Below are 20,064 nucleotides of genomic sequence, written 5' to 3'. Positions count from 1 at the left end.
GGCGATGCAGCAGGTAGGGCGGGAGGCTGGCGGGGGTCAGCTCGGCCTCCCACGTGGACCTCGACGGAGGAGTGTAGGCCGAGGTACTGTGGGCCTAGCCGTCGTACTGGAAGGGTCTCCGCGCCATTCATCCTGGTCTCGGGGGCGGGGTCTCGGCGAGGCCCCGCCCCTCCGGCTCCTCCCGTCCCACCCCCCAAGGCGCGCTAGCCTGTCCCGCGCGGCGCCAACCCTTTCCCGGGTCATCGCCCCTCCTCTCTTCCGGGCCGCGAGCCCCCCGCGCGTCTCCTCAGGGCTAAGCTCGCTCGCGCGCGCGCGTGCTCTCCTGCCTGCCCGCCCTCTTAGCGCGCGCTCCGTCGCCCGACGACGCGGGAGCCACACGCTCCGAACTAGGCTCGCTGCGCTCGCTGTCGCCGAGCGCCGGCCCGCTGAGGCGGCGCCTTCGGTTCCCGGCCCGGAGACGGTCGGGACCGCCAAGTCTGCGGCCCCAGGGCGGCGGCGGCGGCGGTGAGGAGACCGGGCCGGGGGGAGGCGGACATGGTGGAACTGAGGGCACCGGGAGGAGGGTGGTCCCCGCGCCCCTGAGGCCACGTCGAAAGCTCGCGGCAGGCGGCGCGCCGGGGAAGGGGGAGGAGTGTGAGATCCAACCAGGTTGCATCGGCCCCGGCCCGGCGCGAAGGAAGGATTATGGACCGAGAGAGGTGACCTGAGAGGGTTTCTGCGGGACTTCGGTGGGTTGGGGACAGAGGAGACGCCGCCTCAAGGCTCCTGCCACGTTTCCACCGCGCGTTACCCTCCGTTCGCGGTGGGCGATAGCCTTGCGCCTACCCACCCGCCTTCCGCGTCGGTGTGTTTTCTGGAGCCGGGGACCCGGCTTGCTGTCCGGGGGGGGGGTGTCACGCCCGAGGGGACCCCCGTCTTGGAACCCGGGACCATCCGGAAACTGGAATCGGCCCGGCGGCAGCGGACCGGCGGGTGAACGGGAAGGCGCACCCTGCGAGGGAGGCTGTTTGAGGGGAGGAGGGGAATGGGGCTCCACGGCCCTTCCCCCTTAACTCGGGGAAAACCGCGATTGCAGAAGTTGGACGCGCTTGCAGGCCGTTCTTTCCAGAGTGGGTGGAGATGTTTGATGCCTACTCACCTAGCACTCTTAGAACCCAAGCGTGAGTGCTTAGCAGCAGGTTTTGATGGCTTACAAAGTCCAGGTCTCGGCCCCGTGGGAAATCCCGTCTCCTCAGCGTCCGGAGAGCCCGCTTTGTAACGCCAGTGAGGCTAGTCAGGGGCTCCTCAGCCTCACGGCCAGGATCCCCGCTTCCTCAACCTTGGGAACGTCTATCAGAAATATTTGTGTCTAGAAACGGTTGCGATTAGCCCTTCGTTACAACACAGGGAAAAGTACAAAGTTATAAACTCCTGGAAGGTTGGGCTTGGTTTTCCTTTGGGTTTTACGCAAGCCGCTGTGAGCAGAGGAGCCTGTGGAACAAAGTAGAACTTGAGGAGCCGCCGCCGCGGTGACTACGTCCCAGGATGACGTCACCGTGCGATATTTAAAATGGGAGCTTTTCGCTCCGAGTGTGGGTGGAGGAATTGTGGCTACTTACTCAAGACGCCTGAGGTCTTACTGGCCCAGCTCGCTTCTAGTTTCTCCCTCTCAGACTTTATAACTCCCTCTTTTATCTTTCCATACTCTAGGAATTCTAACTGGCGGGAGTGGGTTAATTTTTTCTGCTGTTCCAGGCATCATTCCTTCAAATTGAAAAAAAAAAAAAGTAATTCCATATGACTCATCTTGTGTTACAAGCAATAGAAACCACTAAGTGGTTCTTTCCTTCCTTTCTTTTATTTTTTGATATGAAACAGAACAAAACAAAAAGGCAAACAAAACCCTAAACTCAGATATGTAGAGCACCGTAGACAAGTTAAATGAATGAGGAGAATGATAGTTAAGGATTCAGTACTTTTCTTTAGTGGGGTTTCTTGTTTTCTTTGGTGAGATGGAAGCTAATGTAGTTCCATCAGCAAGCAACTTTCATCCCATACCGTTTATTAAATTGCATTGGGCTTTCTTTTTCATTATAACGGGGTAGGATATAAATATGGCTTTATAAAGTGGAAATGGCTCAACATTTTTCTTAGGAGGATGCCTCATAGCAGTTGTGGAAGACTGGGGTTGTATGTACCTCTGCAACTCTTATATGCAACCCAGTTCCTCTTGTCTGGTAGCTGGCCAGAGAAGGTGGATTTGGCATTCTAGGGTTCCAGGAGGAAGGTTTTGGGTGTCTTCCCATCAGAGGTCAGAGTGGGTATGGCTGCCAGCACACCTCTCAGATGACTGTAGAATTTATTTCACAGTGAGATCCCTTGTTTGAATTTGCACAAGGAGTTAAGGAATCATTAGAAGAGACTTTAAGAGGTTTGAGAAAAATGTGTGAGAAAACAACTATCAGCTAGATTAGTTGGTTTTTATACTAAACATAGCAGAAGCTGTATGTCTTTGATAATTAGCTCTGGAAAGGATGATATTGCTTAGTAAATGTAGCATCTGAATAACTCCCAAGTTGCTTAAAGCAGCCAAATGAATGAGCTCATCACATAAAGACAGAATATACACCGAAACAATCCCAGGATAAGGTTTTTGCCTTTATGGATTAATCAGTGGTAAGTCAGATCTGCCATTTAAAGAGTCATGAGGCAGTTCCACAGTGCAGCTATATCTCTGATTATTTCTTTTGGTTTGATTTTTCTGTGGATGACTGTGAATTTCTACTCTTAAATGTTTTGATATAGGCACTGTTTTGGGGCATATCTTCTAGGTAAATATATCTCTGTTCTTGAAAGAATGTTTATAGAAGAAACTCAGTGCTGCATTTTTTTTTTCTTTATGTGTAACAGCTTTATTATTCAAATAGGATTCACATAGCATACAATTTACACATTCAAAATCTACAGTTCATTAGTTTTAGTATATTCACAAAGTTGGGTAGCCATCACCACAGTTAATTTTAGGGTATTTTCCTCACCCTAAAAAGAAACCCTGTGTTCACTGATGTCTCTCCTTTATCCCCATAATTCCTGTCCCTAGGCCACTAATCTACTTCCTGTTTTTGCCTGTTCTGGAAAACTCATATAAATGGATTCATACGATATTTGGTCTTTATAACTGGTTTCTTTCCCTTAACACGGTGCGTTCAAGGTTCACCTCTGTTGTCGCATGTATCAGTACATCATTCCTCTTTGTTGCTGAAGAATATTCCATTGCATGTATATACCACATTTATCTGTCCATCAGTTGTATATTGAATTTCTTCTACTTTTTGGCTGTTATAAATAATGCTATGGATACTTGTGTACATGTTTTTGTATAGAAATATGTTTTCATTTCTTTTGGGTATGTGGCTATGAGTGTAGAATTGATTGGTCTTTTAGTAACTCAAACTTTTTTTAGGAATTACCACTTTTCTATAGTAGCTATACAATACTGTGTTTTGAAATTCAAATTATTTCACAAAATTTTAAACTTAAATTATTGTAGCTAAACATTGATATATTTAGAAAAAGTATATAATGGTATCATTGTAGTGCTTCTCTTTGAGTGATATCTCTGATTTTATTTTAGCCAACCAGGAGCATTTTGGTGTGCCCTCTTTACTGAACTTCTTCACAAAGCTAAGTGATAAGGTTCTTAGACAGTATTATAATAAGGTCTTTATGGCCTAAATTAGTGATTATTTGTTCCTTTTTCCAGATACGAGCCAATGAAACACAAGATAAAATTGAAAGAAGGGAATCTATGAAGGAGGGATATTTTGCAGAGCTTTATCTTCCAGTTTTTGTGTTTTGGTTTTTTTAAGAAAAACTGTTTTTCTTTGCAGGGAAAGATGAAGAACGAAATTGCTGCTGTTGTCTTCTTTTTCACAAGGCTAGTTCGAAAACATGACAAGTTGAAAAAAGAGGCAGTTGAGAGGTTTGCTGAGAAATTGACTCTTATACTTCAAGAAAAATATAAAAATCACTGGTATCCAGAAAAACCATCAAAAGGACAGGCCTACAGGTAAAGGATTAGATTGGACAGTTGGATTGGACTAAGAGGCTGATAGCTCCTGAAAACGAGTCCAAGGCCAGAGGACTGAAGGGTGTCCAGTCCATTTCTTTCACAGTTTAACTACAACATACAGAATTCTGGGGTGTCTTTGGTATTTTCTTTCCTTACGCATTTTAAAATAGAAACATTTGTTGATGGAGCCCCACTACCTAGACTTGGGATCACAATATTGTCAGCCCGTGGGAGTTAGTCTGTGGTTGTAGTTTGGCTTCTGACTGAATGCATTTCTTTATGTATCACAGGTACTTGAGGGTTTTCACAATTCTAGAGGAGCCCTAAAAGTTACCCATAAATGGGCATGGCAAGAGTTGAAAGAAATGAGTCTCTGTTTTTACAAATAGATTACATGTTACATGTTTTTGGAAAATAAATTTTATGGCAAACGAGAACTAAAAATATTAGAAACCTAATGCATTGTTGACACAAATAATTTCATTTATACTGTACATTATTCTTTATGGTAGAAGCCACTGTAACTGTTTTCTTGATGAAGGTAACTTATTACAACCTACAAGTGGTAAATATTAGCTCTGCAATTTGAGCTCAGGTCTAACTAACTGACCCTAAATTCTTATGGGCTTCTGCACACCACAGTTTGACCACTGCCCTGTCTCTGAGAGGGTAAGTAACTCTCACTAGCAGCTGTCTTTTTGTACTCTGGTTTATAAGTTACATTTATAGCTTAGAGTAAAGAAGAGCAGGCTCCTGCAAAACATGTTCTGGCATGCTCATTCCCTAGTATTTATGTGATACTGCGTTGAGAGCCTGGGTTCTGCTAAATAACTCAGGTGTCAAACCTTGCCCCATTTGTGGAGGTGGCCACCAAAAAAAAAATGAAAGTAAAACAGTTGTGACTAAAGAAATTCTTTTATTTATGCATATTGTTGCCCCCAAAGTTTCCTTCTCAGTCAGCATTTCTGTGCTTTGATGTAAAAAGGACTTCCTTTTAGTCACTTAGCTCTTACAAGTGCAATATTATTCAGGGAGTCTACAAAGGAAGTGAAAATATGTGTTTAGTTCTCATATGCTAAAAGCCTCAGGTGAGTATGTTTTCTATTGAAAACAAAAGTTAAAGTTATTGATGTATTTTTCTCTTCATTTTTATCCAAGGATGTTTCCTAGTAGATTGGAAAATGTGATGAATTAAAGTAGAAATGTGGATGTTCCATATAAAGCAGACAAGTTATTTTTTTATCTTTTGAGTTGATTCTCTTAATTTTTTTCCTGCACATTTTTATTTTTGATAGAGTGAACAGCATTGGTAAATTAGAGCTATTGAGGCTTTTTTACACTGATGTAATTGGACATTGGACAAAGGCTTCTGGAAGTGCCAAACCAACTTTTTACTATTACTGAGAAAAGAAGACACTGTCAAGTAAATGCTTAAAGGTCAGACAGTGTACAGTTTCATTTCCATTAATTCTAAAAACTTGAGGAAAAAATTAGCTAAACAGGATTAAATTGGCATATGATCAGAAATATCATTATTGAGTCATTTTGAAGCTGTCTTTGAAGTAGAAAACTATTAGACTTAATGGTGGGTTGTTACTGTTATAAAAGTGAATAGAATATAGGATTAGCCAGAGTGAGACTCTTGAATCCATAGAGTAAGTTGGAAGTGTTCTTTTTCTTCTAAAGTGTTTATAAATTAAAATTGTTTCTTCACAATATCTACAAATAAGGGCAATTTGGCAATATTATCAAGATCTGTAAAAAATATTCCTACTCTTTGAACAGTAAGTTTCTAAAAATCTATTCTAGAAATATAATCAGAAATGCAGATAAATATGTATGAATATGTATGTTTCTTACACTTTATAATTGCAAAAAATTGGAAAGAACTGTCAACATTAAGTAAATGATAGACTATTTTTATGCAGCTTTTAAAATCCTGTTTTTGAAGACTGCTTAATGGATAAGTAGTGACAGTATATAGAGTTAAAAAAACAGCACAAAAATATGTAAGATATGCAAATGAAGCAGAGTCTCTAAGCATCTTTATTTACATACATATTTTTTAAGCTTTGAGACTGCATCACCCTTATTTTAGATAACAAAAACATGTACTTCTAAAAATCTGTCTCCTTGGGGCGCCTGGGTGGCTCAGTGGGTTAAAGCCTCTGCAATTCGCTCGGGTCATGATCCCAGGGTCCTGGGATCGAGCCCCGCATCGGGCTCTCTGCTTGGCAGGGAGCCTGCTTCCTCCTCTCTCTCTCTCTCTGCCTGCCTCTCTCCCTACTTGTGATCTCTGTCTGTCAAATAAATAAATAAAATCTTTAAAAAAAATAAAAAAATAAAAAAAATAAAAATCTGTCTCCTTATCTATAACTGCTTTTGATCCTGGGGCATATGGGACTTTTGAATCAACTTACAACAACACTAGAATTTGTAAATATAGACCATCTCAAAGAATGGGACAAATGGCATCTTACATGCTGTAAAATAATTTTTTTACTCTGAATTGCTTACTTATTAGTGGTCATGATAAGATTAGCACAGACAAAATAGAATATTTAATGAAATAGACTTTGGAGTCCAGTGGTCCAGATATTCACCACTTTGTAGTTGTGAAGTTAGGCAACTCTGCTTCCTTACTTTCTTACAATGGGGAAGTGATATGTAAATTATAGGATAATTGTTAAAATAAAAAGTAAATACATGTAAAGCACTTAAGAAACTGTCCATTGTATAGTAAACCTTCAGAAAGAGTTATTACGATTTAGAAGTATGTATTAGCTGTTACTTACTGAGAACTTTTTCACTGTTCTAAATGAATATTGAAATCAATAATAAAATTTAAAAAAAATTTTAAACAGCATGTTCTATTGCTGTCATTGTATTTAATGGTATAATTACTATTTGTCAATAAACTTGTGTTGTCCATATTTGAGAGCTTTGCATCTGAGGAGAGGGTGAAACTACTTAATCTAAATTCACCCAATAAATAAGTAGTAGGATTAGTACTAAAACCTGGGTTCTTTTGATTGATTTCATAATTGTAGAAGCAGTAAATACTTCTATTGTAGCCACCATTTTTGTACATAGGCAAAATGCTTTCTTTAACATATACTTTTGCATTCATCCTGGGATTAGGTAGATTCCATTAGGTAGATGTGGTATTTCTTAGGTTTAAAAAATGGAACAGAGGCTCTATTGGTTTAGGTATTTTATTTTTTCCCAGTTATTTTAACGACTTTTTTTTAATTAAAAAAAACCCTTTGGTAACAAATAAGCCAGTAACACTTTAGATTATGTTTTAATCGTAACTATGTGATATGAATGGTTCTGTATCTTGGACTGATTCTCTATTTATAGAACAATTATAAGTGAGGATAAGGACACCTTTCTTAACACTATCTGGGATTTATATAAGCAAGGAAATGGCCAAAACATCACAAGAATTTCAAAATATTTCAAACATTGTTTAAGGTCTTTTGTTAGTTAGATTTTGTTATAGTAACTTGGCCTATTAATACTTCTACCTTTAGAGCTCTGGGTAATTTCATGCAGCTTTAATGCTCATTGGTCTGTTAATATACATGTGAGATTGAGTAGTTTCTGGCTAAAATGATGCAAAGCCAGTTCTTAAGATTTCCCTGGGCTCAGATAAATGCCCTCTCTTTCACCAGGCTGAGTAGTCTTACTGATGATGCTGCCTATTTGCCTTCAGTTCACATTTATTATCTATTTAGGATAGATATGCCCCTGGGTTCTCCATCAGGGTTTATTTGTTTTAAATTCACATTGGCAATACTAATAATATAACATGGTTTATGATTAAGATTCAGTTAAAGCTGTTAAAATCACTCTACTTTGTTGCAGATGCATTCGTGTCAATAAGTTTCAGAGAGTTGATCCTGATGTCCTGAAAGCCTGTGAGAACAGCTGCATCTTGTACAGTGATCTAGGCTTACCAAAGGAACTCACTCTGTGGGTGGATCCATGTGAGGTGTGCTGTCGGTGAGTTCTTGAGTGTGCCAGCTGAACTGATTACCATGCTGGAACTGATTTTATGCAGTTCTCTCAGTTACTTCCTTTTTGTGTGTCTTTGTGGCCAGAAGCTGTTGTTTGGGCTTTCGTAGTTGTGAATTTTGTAATCTGAAGGTGAAAGACTGGTTACATTCCTTTTTTACAGCTAAAGAAACTTAAAAACTTAATTGTGTAGGGTTTTTCTAGGGCTCTGCCAAGAAGCTTTTTATAGACCAAGAAGCAGAATTTAGATACCTAGACTTCTGTAGGTCAATTATTGTCTCTCGGTGGTGCACTTGTCTTTCTCCTCTTCAAGTTGGGAAAGAAGTTAAGCCTAAATAGTAATGGATAATAACAACTTTTGCTTGGTTTCTGTTTGTTTCTATTCTTGCCTCCCTCCCCGCTTTTGACTTTTAAGTGACCAAGTATTTTCATGGTCTTGTTTTTATAATGGAGATTATTTCTCATCTCCTAATGAGCAGAATTGTAAAAGGGGAGTGTTAGGTATGATATCTAATTGAATTCCATTCATTCTAAAAAACGTTCATTGTGGTATAGGCATTCTTAGTTGTGGGGTTTTAAAAAATGAAAGGACATTTTGCTGTCAGGTGTCCAAAGTATAATAAAGGAGAAGAAAGAATAAGCAGATTATAGCAGGGTGATTTATGCTGTGATAGAAATATGTACAAAATGCAGTGATTGGTGGCACAAAGAAGAAAGTTATTGCTTCTGCTGGGAATTAGAAAAGACTACCAAGTGGGGTGATGCTAGAGCTGGATGGGGAAGGATGCAGTTGATTAGATGACAAGGTAGGAAAGACGTTTTCAAGCAGGAAGAATAGGATGAATAATAGATGAATGGAATCCCCTGCAAGTGATTTCCTACAGCTGTTCCTTTAGGGTATCTCTTTTTGGTTTTTAAGTACATTTCACCTGTTGAATACAGTAGAGATGCTTTTTGATGCAATCCTAGTATATTTCAAAGGTGCTCATAGCCTTTGACCTGATCTCCAACAATAAAAGTAGAGGTGAAAATATGTCATGACAAAAATACATAGTAATTCTTCCACTGAATTATTCTGGATCACCTTGGAGCTTCTTGGTATAAGCTGTTTGTGTAAGATTCTTGCTTTGGGAAACTGAGGTGCTAGATTAGTCAGCACTTCTTTCTCAGTTAGAAAAAAGAAGAGCAAGACATCTCAATTTTGGTCCCAGAATGTCAAACATTTTTAGATTCTGGGACTAATTTAGGACTAAGGTCATACTTCACAGACTTTGGCCACTGAACACCTACTGAAGACCTCAGTATATAAGCAATAGCTATCACAAAGTTACTGTATTGAATTGCTTACTTTTTTATTAGGCCTGCACTTAGATCCTGACTCACTGTTATTTAACACACAGTTCTTTAAGTTAGTTATGTAGTTTTTCAGCCATAAAAATTACAAGTAGTGTTTGAAAGGGGCTTTTTCATGTAGTTATAAAGCTACGGAAAGAATATCACGTAGTGGGGTGGTTGGGTGGCTCTGTCAGTTAAGTGCCTGCCTTCAGCTTGGGTCATGATCCCAGAATCTGGGATCGAGCCCCGCATCGGGCTTTCTGCTCAGTGGAGAGCCTGCTTCTTTCTCTCCTTCTGCCCACCTCTCTGCCTACTTGTGCTATGTCGCTGTCAAATAAATAAAATCTTTAAAAAAAAAAAGAATATTATATAGTCTTATGTGGAGACAGGAGCAAAAAAGCTAAAGAGTTGGCAAAATGTGTTACCATCCAGTCAAATAATGAGTATTTAATATGACGATCTTAAATCATGAATTGTTTCTATGTTCAAAGATGCTTAAGAAGTTGGGTAATTGTATAAACATTTTGGACATACTTATTTGAAATCGCTTAAACTAAATCTTGGCACTTGAAGATAGAAACTTTAGTTAAACAGACATTCTACTTAGGTGGATGCTTCATTATTTTAATGATTCCAGATAATGAAAAATTATTGTGCTTTCATCATATTGATATATGAAAATCTTTGCATTCAGTACCTTTTAATAATTTTCACAGCTCAGGAAATCACCTTCAGAATGTGGGGTACTCATTCTGTGATAATAGAACTCCAAAGAAAGAAAGGCATGCTAGCAATTGAGTAGAGGTAATTGTTGTAAGTTAACAGAGGAGATTGCAGTATTGATTAGTGCTTTGGGACCAAAACTGTAAAGATAAATATTCTGAAAATTATATAGCAGTTACATAATTGAACAAATATCTGAGAGTCATTAATAATAGCTTACTGGTACACTAGAGACTAAGCTTATAAAAAAATTGAAATGCACTCAAGGGAACACTTCATAGTATGATTGAGGTATTCCATCAGAGTAAAATATTTGAAGTGTACAAAGAGTGTTATGTAGTTAGAAAGGTTATCATTTAGTGAACTATGTGAGGAGATACGGAGTAGATAATACATTCTTCCCATAAAGAGAATGCCTGAGATAGGGTCTCAGCTTTCTTATCTGTCCTACATTATACCTTTTTTGGGGAATTTCTAGAATTCTTTTCCTGATATAGAGCATTAGATACTATTGATTTGTTTCAAATTAACTAAATTGGACTTAATGTTTTAGCATTGTGTAGTTGAAAAATGCAGTTTAAAAGTTGTCCATTACTAATTCTAAGACATTAACCACACACGCTAATGTTACAAGAATACAGTAAACCACTTCATTTACCATGAAAAGAATATTCATACCAAAATACTAGAAAGGGAAAGATGCAGAACCTAATTGAACTTGCATGTCAAAGAAATCTGAGTTAATAAAGCTTGACCTTCAATCATTAGATGTCTGTCCTTGATGTAGGTTTCTGTTCTACAAAGGTAGGGATTTTTCTCAAATTGCCTACCTTTCTGTTTTACTTGAATTTTGACTCTATTAATGGGCAAAACTGAAGGTAGGCCTAAACCATTGTTAATATTGCTGACTTTATTAACATGTGAATTAACCTTTGTATTGAAATTTGTTGAGTCTTTAAACCGAGGGCAGGATGAAGTGCTATGTTTCCATTGCTAAAACTCTGTGCTAAGTAAACTTGAAATGATAGTACAGGAGTTCTGTGTTGTGAAGAACTTGCCTAACTGCTCAGTCTTCTTATACTAGGAAGAATTGCTAGCTGAAGACAAACCAATATCCAGCCAGTTCCAGCTTTCTTGCCTAGCAGATAGGAAACTGTGGCCTAGAGACATTAAATGACTTGCGCCTTATCACTGAGCTAGTTAGTGGGAGAGCCAGAACCAGAAAGATGTTCAGTGTTCTTTCTACTGTCTGTAGCAATTCCTTTTATGAGATAAACTGAAAAAGAATAGAAAAGGGAGTTATGTCCCATATTTAGGTAGCATTTATGGCCCATTCAGCCTGTGTGAGAGTGGAAGACAGCACAACTCTATTAAGAAGTAGAACTCACCTGTGAGGCTAATGATTTCCATAAAACTTTCAAAGGCTTTATTACAGTTTGGCCTTTTACTTTATTATACATACCCTGATTCAGAAATAATTTGAGACAAGACTTATTTCAAAATGAAATTAATTGACATAGTTATTATTAACTCTGCTTTTCTATTAAGGTTGTTTTTGTTTTTTTAAGCTTAAAATCATGTTGTCTAACTTTAATTACATATTGTGTAAGAACTAGTTAACAATTCATTTCTTTTGTCCTAACTAGAAATTGTTTCATGATGTTTATGTTATGTAGTCTATCCAAATAGATTTGCGGGTTTCTCCTATTCTCCAAATGAAAACTAGTTTTATGGGGCACCTGAGTGGCTCTGTTGGTTAAGTGTCCCAACTCTTGATTTCAGCTCAGGTCGTGATCTATGCGGCGTGAGGTCAAGCCTGCACTGGGCTGTATGCTGAGCATGAGCCTATTTAAAATTCTCTCTCTCCCTCTCCCCCGCCTCCCCTACTCTCCTTCCCCATTTGCCCATGTGCTCTTTTGCACACATGCTCGCAGCTCTTTCTCTCTCTCTGAGGAAAAAAAAAAGTACTACTGGTTTTACTCTTCACTATGCTATCTTCCCTCATTGCATAATTTATTTTCCTTTTTCTTTTAGTAGCCAACAGCCAAAGTTACATATTCTAACAATTATTTTTCTAGCTCAAGTCTTTAAAAGTATTTTGGCAAGATTAAACAGCTCATTTTACTTTTTAAAAACAAAAATCAAGATGAGAAGTAAGCAGTTTTCCTAGGAATCTCCATGAGATAAGAAATATAATTCAAGTAAAACCTCTTTGTTTTCAGCACTTGTTTTTCAGTTGCCTCAGTTCTCATTTTTGTCAGTGTGAATACGGGCAAACCAGATCCCTTTTTTATTTAATCATGGAGGTCAAAGGAAATGACTCATTGATTTATGACTTGAATTACTAGCATCTACATTACAGTTAATGTAGTTAAAAACACATGAGAAATTTTTACTTTACAACCAGTTTAATGATATGTACAAAAATGTAAACAGTGAATTTCTCTTTGATGTTTTAAACAACTATTTTTGTTAAAATAGGAAAGTACGAAAGAAAATTGGGAAAGAGAATGGAATCATTTTTATTTGTACTTAAATAAGGCAGGGGTAGAAAGTCGTGGTCTGCCTATTGGCATGGAATTGGGTTAAAATACTATATATGTCGGGTTATGTTCTGGGAGGGTTCCTTCTTGCTTTGGACCAATGGCATGTCCAAGCCTGGTTTTTTTGTTTTTTTTTTTTTTTTTTTTTAAGATTATTTATTTATTTATTTATTTATTTTTGTATTTAAATTTAAAATTTAAAATTTATTTTTTAGGGAAATGAAATACATCTTTATTATGTTCTTTTTTTTTTTCCATTTTATTTATTTTTTCAGCATAACAGTATTCATTGTTTTTGCACAACACCCAGTGCTCCATGCAAAACGTGCCCTCCCTATTACCCACCACCTGTTCCCCCAACCTTCCACCCCTGACCCTTCAAAACCCTCAGGTTGTTTTTCAGAGTCCATAGTCTCTTATGGTTCGCCTCCCCTTCCAAATTTTTTTTTTTTTTTTTAATAAACATATAATGTATTTTTATCTCCAGGGGTACAGGTCTGTGAATCGCCAGGTTTACACACTTCACAGCACTCAACCATACCACATACCCTCCCCAATGTCCATAGCCCCCTCCCCCTCTCCCAATCCCACCTCCCCCCAGCAACCCCCAGTTTGTTTTGTGAGATTAAGAGTCATTTATGGTTTTTTATTTATTTATTTGACAGATCACAAGTAGGCAGAGAGGCAGGCAGAGAGAGAGGAGGAAGCAGGCTCCCTGCTGAGCAGAGAGCACGATGCAGGGTGGATCCCAGAACCTGGGATCATGACCTGAGCCGAAGGCAGAGGCTTTAACCCACTGAGCCACCCAGGCACCCCCAAGCCTGTTGTTTTTATGGACAATTTCTTGCTTTTGTTGATGGTACTTAAAGGTTTATGAGTTTGTTTGTTTTTTTAATCCTTAGGTATGGAGAGAAAAACAATGCATTCATTGTTGCCAGCTTTGAAAATGAGGATGAGAATAAGGATGAAATCTCCAAGAAGGTTACCAGGGCCCTTGATAAGGTTACCTCGGATTATCATTCAGGATCCTCTTCTTCAGATGAAGAAACGAGTAAGGAAGTAGAAGTGAAACCCAGTTCCATGACTGCAACCCCAAGCCCTGTGTACCAGGTAACCATGGAATGGCTTTCTATTAAAGGTTGTGAGCAGGGCTTGCCAGGTCATTCTAGGTAGTCCTGCTCATGTTGCCCAGGATTTCTGATTTGAAATTTTGAATGCCAGTTCTTTTCCACATAAAAGGAAGCTGTTCTTTAGAGATATAAATGGGCATCCTGAGTCACTTTATCAAGGGTCTGCTTTTACTACTCAGTTAAGTAGGATAAACACATTTTATTTATTTATAATAAATATATATATATATATTTTTTTTTTTTAATTTATTTATTTGACAGAGAGAGCTCACAAGTAGACAGAGAGGTAGGCAGAGAGAGAGGGAAGCAGGCTCACTGCTGAGCAGAGAGCCCGATGCGGAACTCGATCCCAGGACCCTGAGATCATGACCCGAGCCGAAAGCAGAAGGCAGCAGCTCAACCCACTGAGCCACCCAGGCGCCCCTATAATAAATATATTTTAAAAGCGTGGGAAAGACTAGAAAAAGTCACGGTGATGAAACATTCCTGATATTTTTAAATCTTTATTGTATTAAAAGTTGGTATTGAGGGGCACTTGGGTGGCTCAGTGGGTTTAAGCCTCTGCCTTTGGCTCAGGTCTTAATTTCAGGGTCCTGGGATTAAGACCCGCATTGGGCTCTCTGCCTACTTGTGATCTCTGTCAAATTAATAAAATCTTAAAAAAAAAAAAAAAAAGTATTCAGTTTTTGTAGTCTTCAACACTTCTAATTCATACCATTGGGGTTAACTTTCTTTTCTCCACAATTAAAAAGAAACTTCACTAAATTATATATGAGTTAATTTTTCACTCAAAACATTATCTCCTTTACTTCAACAGTTGAGGAGTTAGCAACCATGCATGCACTTACAAATTTGTCCACTTATTTATTATCTATACCCCACATACCAAAGAATATTTAATATCCTTTTAAAAATTCTTAATACAATAATACTCTTTGACAGAGCAGATAAGTCAAAAAAATTATAAAGAAATCTTTTGAGTTGAGCCTTATTCCGTGCATGTACTTTTTTCTAATTTTGAGTATATTTTAAAATATATCTCTTTTTATTAATTTGGCCTTATTTAGACATACTGAAACATAACAGGTTCAAGGTAGGGTTGGATTTGAGCTATAATAAGAATTTAAACCTTGGGGTGCCTTGGTGGCTCAGTTAAGCGTCTGCCTTCAACTCAGGTCATGATTCCAGGCCCTGGGATCAGCCTGCGCTGGGCTTCCTGCTCGGCTTCCTGCTTCTCCCTCTTCTACTCCCCCTGCTTCTGTTCCCTCTCTCGTTGTGTCTCTCTCTGTCAAAAAAATAAATAAAAACGTAAACAATAATAATAATAATTTAAACCTTAATGAGTAAGAAATGAGTTTTGAGTATGAGAAACTAAATCTTTATATTCACCATACATTATATAATGAACATGCTTTCAATATAACTTAATTTTTCATTTCTTTTTTTCATTTGTTGAATTATCTTTTTAGGCTTATGAGGAAGCTTAGTCTGAGGATTATCATTTTTAGGAATATATGTGTATTTGTATGCATATTGTAAGATAGCAAGCCCTTGCTGTAAACAACTTCAAACAGTGTAAAAGAGCATAATAGTAACCAAGTCCTCCCTCACCACTCCCCAACGACCAGTCCTGTCCTGTACATTTCCATGGACATATTCATTACCAGTTATTTTTGTATTCTTCCTAAGAGATTGTCTATATAGATAAGTAAACTTTATATTTGTATTTCAGGGATCATTTTTAAGACTTTAATCATAAATTTTGGGCTTTTTTTCTCTCTGCATGATGTATTTTATACTCTAAATTACTGTTGTTAAATTGCCTGTAATTCGTTTACATGTTGCAATTTTATCTCAGAATTTTATTGTTACTCAACAAAGCAAGGAAGTAAATCTCAAACTGAATTGATTGCTGCTGATATTTTACAAGTAAATTGACCTTTAATTTTTAGATTTTCCTTTTAAATTGTATTTATTTCCCCCCATGTTGAGAAACTATTAGGACAAAATTATTACAAAGTCATGGAAATTGAAATGTCTTTTGTGTGCTTTTAAAATAAAACATTTTTCCTTGACATTATATTCACTAACAAAACATTTTATGACAGAGAAGCATGGCTGTTAAAAGCCATCATGTAGAAAGCTAGTGCAAGTGGCCCACTTTAATGTTTTCTTCCTATCCATGTTTTCATCTTGAACCTAGCATTACTAAAAGGTTTTAAAAGGGGCTTATCAAAGTAAGGGTACAAAGTTCCTAACTTGGGATCGTTGTTCTCTAGGAGTCTGTTTTTTTAAAGGTACCCCCAGAGATTACTAATTAAGAAGTGAAGTTTGTCATTTTTCCCCAAATTGATCTATAGATTCAACTACATACCAATCAAAATCCCAACAAGGTTTTTCTAGAAAGTGACAAATTGATTCTAAAATTTATAAAAAGGAGAATCAAGTTAGAGGCCTTATACTTATATAAAACTATTATGTCTATCAAGACAGTGTGGTAAAGATTTAAGATTTTATTTATTTATTTGACAGAGAGACACAGTGAGAGAGGGCAAGCAGGGGGAGTGGGAGCAGGGAGAAGCAGGCTTCCTGCTGAGCAAGGAGCCCAATGCAGGGCTCGATTCCAGATCTCTGGAGAGCAGAGTCATAACAAATGAGCCACCCAGGCACCCCCAGTGTAGTAAAGATTTAAAGACACAAATATATTAATGGAACAAAATAGCGCAGAAACAGACCTACATATGTAGTTTTTTTTTTTTTTTTTTTTTTTAAAGGAAATTCTCAAAGCAGTTCAATAGGGAAAGTCTTCAAGAATTGGTACTAAAATAATTGGATACTCTATACAGGAAAAGAAACAAACCTAACTGCTACTTGACAGCATACACAAAAAATTTAATTTGAGATGGGTCATAGACCTAAACATAAAAGCTAACTCTGACACTTTCAGAAAATATTGAGAGATAGCTTTATTACTTGAGATAAACTAAGATTTCTTCCAGGGGATACCAAAAACACAAGAAAAGAACTTGATAAATTTGACTTAATCAAAATTTAAAATCTTTGCTCATCAAAACAAACCATTAAGAAAATGAACGGGCAAAACATAGACTGGGACAAAGTATTCTCAATACATACATCAAAGAACTTGTTTCCGGAATATACTTTATAAATCATTCCTATAAATCAATAATAGAAGACAAACAACCCAATTAAAAATAACTGGGCAGAAGATATGAATAAACACTGTACAAAAGAAGTTATATAAATGTCCAGTCAACACATGAAAAGGTGCTTAACCTTTTTTGTCATCTGGGAAATGCAAATTAAAACCATAGTGAAACACTACTTCTTCCAGAATGGCTAAAATTAAAGTCTGACACCACTGACTGTTGGCAAGGATGTGAAGTAGCTGGATTCATAAACTGTTGGTAGGAATGTAAAATGGTACAGCCGCTTTGGAAAACTCTGGCACTTATTACATATGCATCTACCCTATTACCCAACAATTACACCCTTAAGTATTTAACAGGAGAAATGAAAATAAGTATTTCCAAAGTCATGTATTAGAATGTTTATAGCAGCTTTTTTCATAATAATAAAATGGAAAACAACCAAAATGTCCATTAACAGGTAAGTGGGAGAAAAATTATGAGGTTTTCACACAGTATATAATAATAGCAATAAGACAGGATGAACTAATAATAGACACACTGTGGAAAGACCTCAAGAACATTTGGTTGGGCAAAGAATTTTGCCATACACAAATGAACACATGCTAAATGATTCTATTTATGTGAAGTTAACGAACAGAGAAAACTCAGTCTGGTGATAGAAATCAAAACAGTGGCTGATTGTGGGGTATCAGGATTAACTGGAAAGGGTTATTTTAGGCTCCAGAATTTTGTCTTCTGATAGGTTTGTTGCTGTTGTTGTTTTTTAATAAAGATTTTATTTTTAAGTAATCTGTACACCCAAAGTGGGGCTTGAACTCACAACCCCAAGATTAAAAGTCGCATACTCCTCTCACTGAGCCACGCAGGCATGCCTTCTTTCTGACAGTTTTAAAACCTCTTCAGCATCCTAGTATAAAAAGAAATGAAAACCATTTCACTTTGCTATCTGTTTGTAGTATAGGTCAATTATTAGTTGGAACTCTAAATTTTTCCTTATTTTTTCATTATTTTATATAATCAAGGATTAACTATACTAAGGTTATTCATTGAAGTGTTGTTTTATTTGTTGTGCATTATTTTTTAGTAGTAAAACACTGCAAACAGCCTAAATGTTCCATCAGTAGGACACTAGTTAATTTAGTTACGGCATAGTCCTTGCATTACATCTGGCTGTAGAATAATGAAAGAGGGCCTTATGTATTGATACGAATATCTCCAAGATATATTTATCAAGGGCAAAAAGGAGTAAACAAAATTGTATGTGCATGTTTTTTAAAATGTGTACATAGGTGTACACCCAAGTATATGCCTGAAGTATTTCTAAGGGTATACACACAAAAAAATAATAATTAGTGTCAGTTGCCTCTGAGAGGGTAATTGGGTAGCTGGTAATCAGATAAAGGGGACTTTTTACTGTATATACTTTTATGTACCTTTTGTATTTTCTGTGATATGAATACAGTTTTATATAAAATACAAATTTTAAAATACCTGTACTAAAAAGAGCAGATTAGAAATCAGAGAATTCAGAAACTCAGTCACATGGTATAGCATTCTGAGCAAGGGGGTCCAAAACTGCTGATAACTTTTTGAGTAATGTGAACTTATGTCCCATATGACTTAGGGGATAATCTAAGATTGTTGTTCCCAAACACAAATTGGTTACATCAGAATCACCACCTGCACTGTGGTCAGAACACTTGGCCTCTGTTTTTAAAATTTTTGTTATTCTTACTGTTCAGTAGACCAGGGCTAGGGCATGAATATTCTGTGGTTTTTTTTTTATTTTTATTTTTTTTTGTCAGAGAGAGATCACAAGTAGGCAGAAAGGCAGGCAGAGAGAGAGAGGGGGAAGCAGGCTCCCTGCTGAGCAGAGAGCCCGATGTGGGACTTGATCCCAAGACCCTGAGATCATGACCTGGGCCAAAGGCAGCGGCTTAACCCACTGAGCCACCCAGGCGCCCCAATATTCTGTGTTTTTAAAAGCCTTTTAGGTGTCTCCTTATTAACCAGCCAGCTGTGGAAACTACTGGTCTAAAACATGTGTCCTATAAAAATAATAATAAAAAAATAATAAAGCATGATGCATCCTTTCAAGCTTCTATTCATTTCTGTTTTGATCTTTTCTGGTTGTTTTGAGTTTATTCATTTTCATTCATTCAGAAAACTAATCGGTCACTTACTACATATGAAGTTTTTAATATACTTAGATCTGACCATAGGAATGTCACTTAGATATACTCTTAAGGGTATGGCTGAGTGATTTTGCTTTTCTTTAATGGTAATCTGGAAATTCACCTTGTTTTTACATATAATGTGACTAATTTTTCCTTTGAATTAATAGCTTAACTGTTTTCTCTTTCATGCAGATTTCAGAATTGATGTTCCCACCTCTTCCATTGTGGCACCCTTTGCCCAGAAAAAAGCCAGGAATGTACCGAGGGAATGGTCATCAGAATCACTATCCTCCTCCTGTTCCATTTGGTTATCCAAATCAGGGAAGAAAGAATAAACCGTATCGCCCAATTCCAGTAACATGGGTACCTCCTCCTGGAATGCATTGTGACCGAAATCACTGGATTAATCCTCACATGTTAGCACCTCACTAGCTGCTTTTGATTCTGTTGGTGTCAGTGTTGAGAGAAGGTAGAACAAGGCTGACCACATTAAAAGTTAAAAGTTCATACTCATAGTAGTAAAGTTAGATGGGCCAAACCGTCAAACTTATTTTTATAGAAAAGTTATTGATAATAATCTTTCTTAAAAAATATATATGCACTTTAGATATATTGATATAGTTTGAGAAACTTTATTAAAGTTAGTCAAGTGCCTGAGTTTTTAATATTGGACTTGAGTATTTATATATTGTGCATCAACTCTGTTGGATACGAGAACACTGTAGCAGCAGACGATCTGTTCTAGCACCTTTGAGCATTTACTTTATGGAGAGTATGTAAGTTATTTATACACAGGAAATCTATTTTATGTCATTGTTTAGAAGAATTGCGTGAAATCATGTAGTTGCAAATAAAAAGTAGTTTGAGGCATGACAATGTGTGCTGCTTTTCTGTGCATTAAAAAAAAGGGAG

At 37.5% G+C, this 20,064-nt stretch overlaps 1 protein-coding gene and 1 long non-coding RNA gene across 5 annotated transcripts in view; one reads left to right on the top strand and one right to left on the bottom strand.

Annotated features, from left to right (window-relative positions):
* Positions 1–2,857, bottom strand: part of LOC123939688 — a 92,094-nt gene extending 89,237 nt beyond the window's left edge. The window contains exon 1 of the long non-coding RNA XR_006817955.1: positions 1,139–2,857. This is a non-coding gene — a long non-coding RNA (uncharacterized LOC123939688). The remainder of the gene's footprint in view (positions 1–1,138) is intronic.
* On the top strand, positions 258–20,022 carry BTG3 (BTG anti-proliferation factor 3). Of its 4 annotated transcripts, none has more exons than XM_046001465.1 (5): positions 258–504; positions 3,870–4,048; positions 7,922–8,059; positions 13,575–13,782; positions 19,345–20,022. In XM_046001465.1, the coding sequence occupies exons 2-5, from the start codon at positions 3,876–3,878 to the stop codon at positions 19,582–19,584; spliced, it is 759 nt and encodes a 252-aa protein (XP_045857421.1). In that variant the 5' UTR covers positions 258–504; positions 3,870–3,875; the 3' UTR covers positions 19,585–20,022. The 4 variants fall into 4 exon arrangements, with proteins under 4 accessions (XP_045857421.1, XP_045857422.1, XP_045857423.1 ...); XM_046001466.1 differs by lacking the exon at positions 258–504 and adding an exon at positions 513–698; XM_046001467.1 differs by lacking the exon at positions 258–504 and adding an exon at positions 513–728.
* Positions 20,023–20,064: the final 42 nt, after the last annotated feature.

Source organism: Meles meles, chromosome 4, assembly GCF_922984935.1.
Source record: "Meles meles chromosome 4, mMelMel3.1 paternal haplotype, whole genome shotgun sequence".
Taxonomy (NCBI): domain Eukaryota; kingdom Metazoa; phylum Chordata; class Mammalia; order Carnivora; family Mustelidae; genus Meles; species Meles meles.
The sequence above is the reverse complement of the archived record's forward strand: the minus strand, read 5'-3'. Positions and strand labels throughout refer to the sequence as shown.

Bases quoted from the DNA above. Each gene is read 5' to 3' on its own strand.
- BTG3 (XM_046001465.1), top strand. From the start codon at position 3,876: ATGAAGAACGAAATTGCTGCTGTTGTCTTCTTTTTCACAAGGCTAGTT. The intron at 4,049-7,921 runs GTAAAGGATTAG...ACTTTGTTGCAG, and splicing joins TCAAAAGGACAGGCCTACAG to ATGCATTCGTGTCAATAAGT. The intron at 8,060-13,574 runs GTGAGTTCTTGA...TTTAATCCTTAG, and splicing joins CCATGTGAGGTGTGCTGTCG to GTATGGAGAGAAAAACAATG.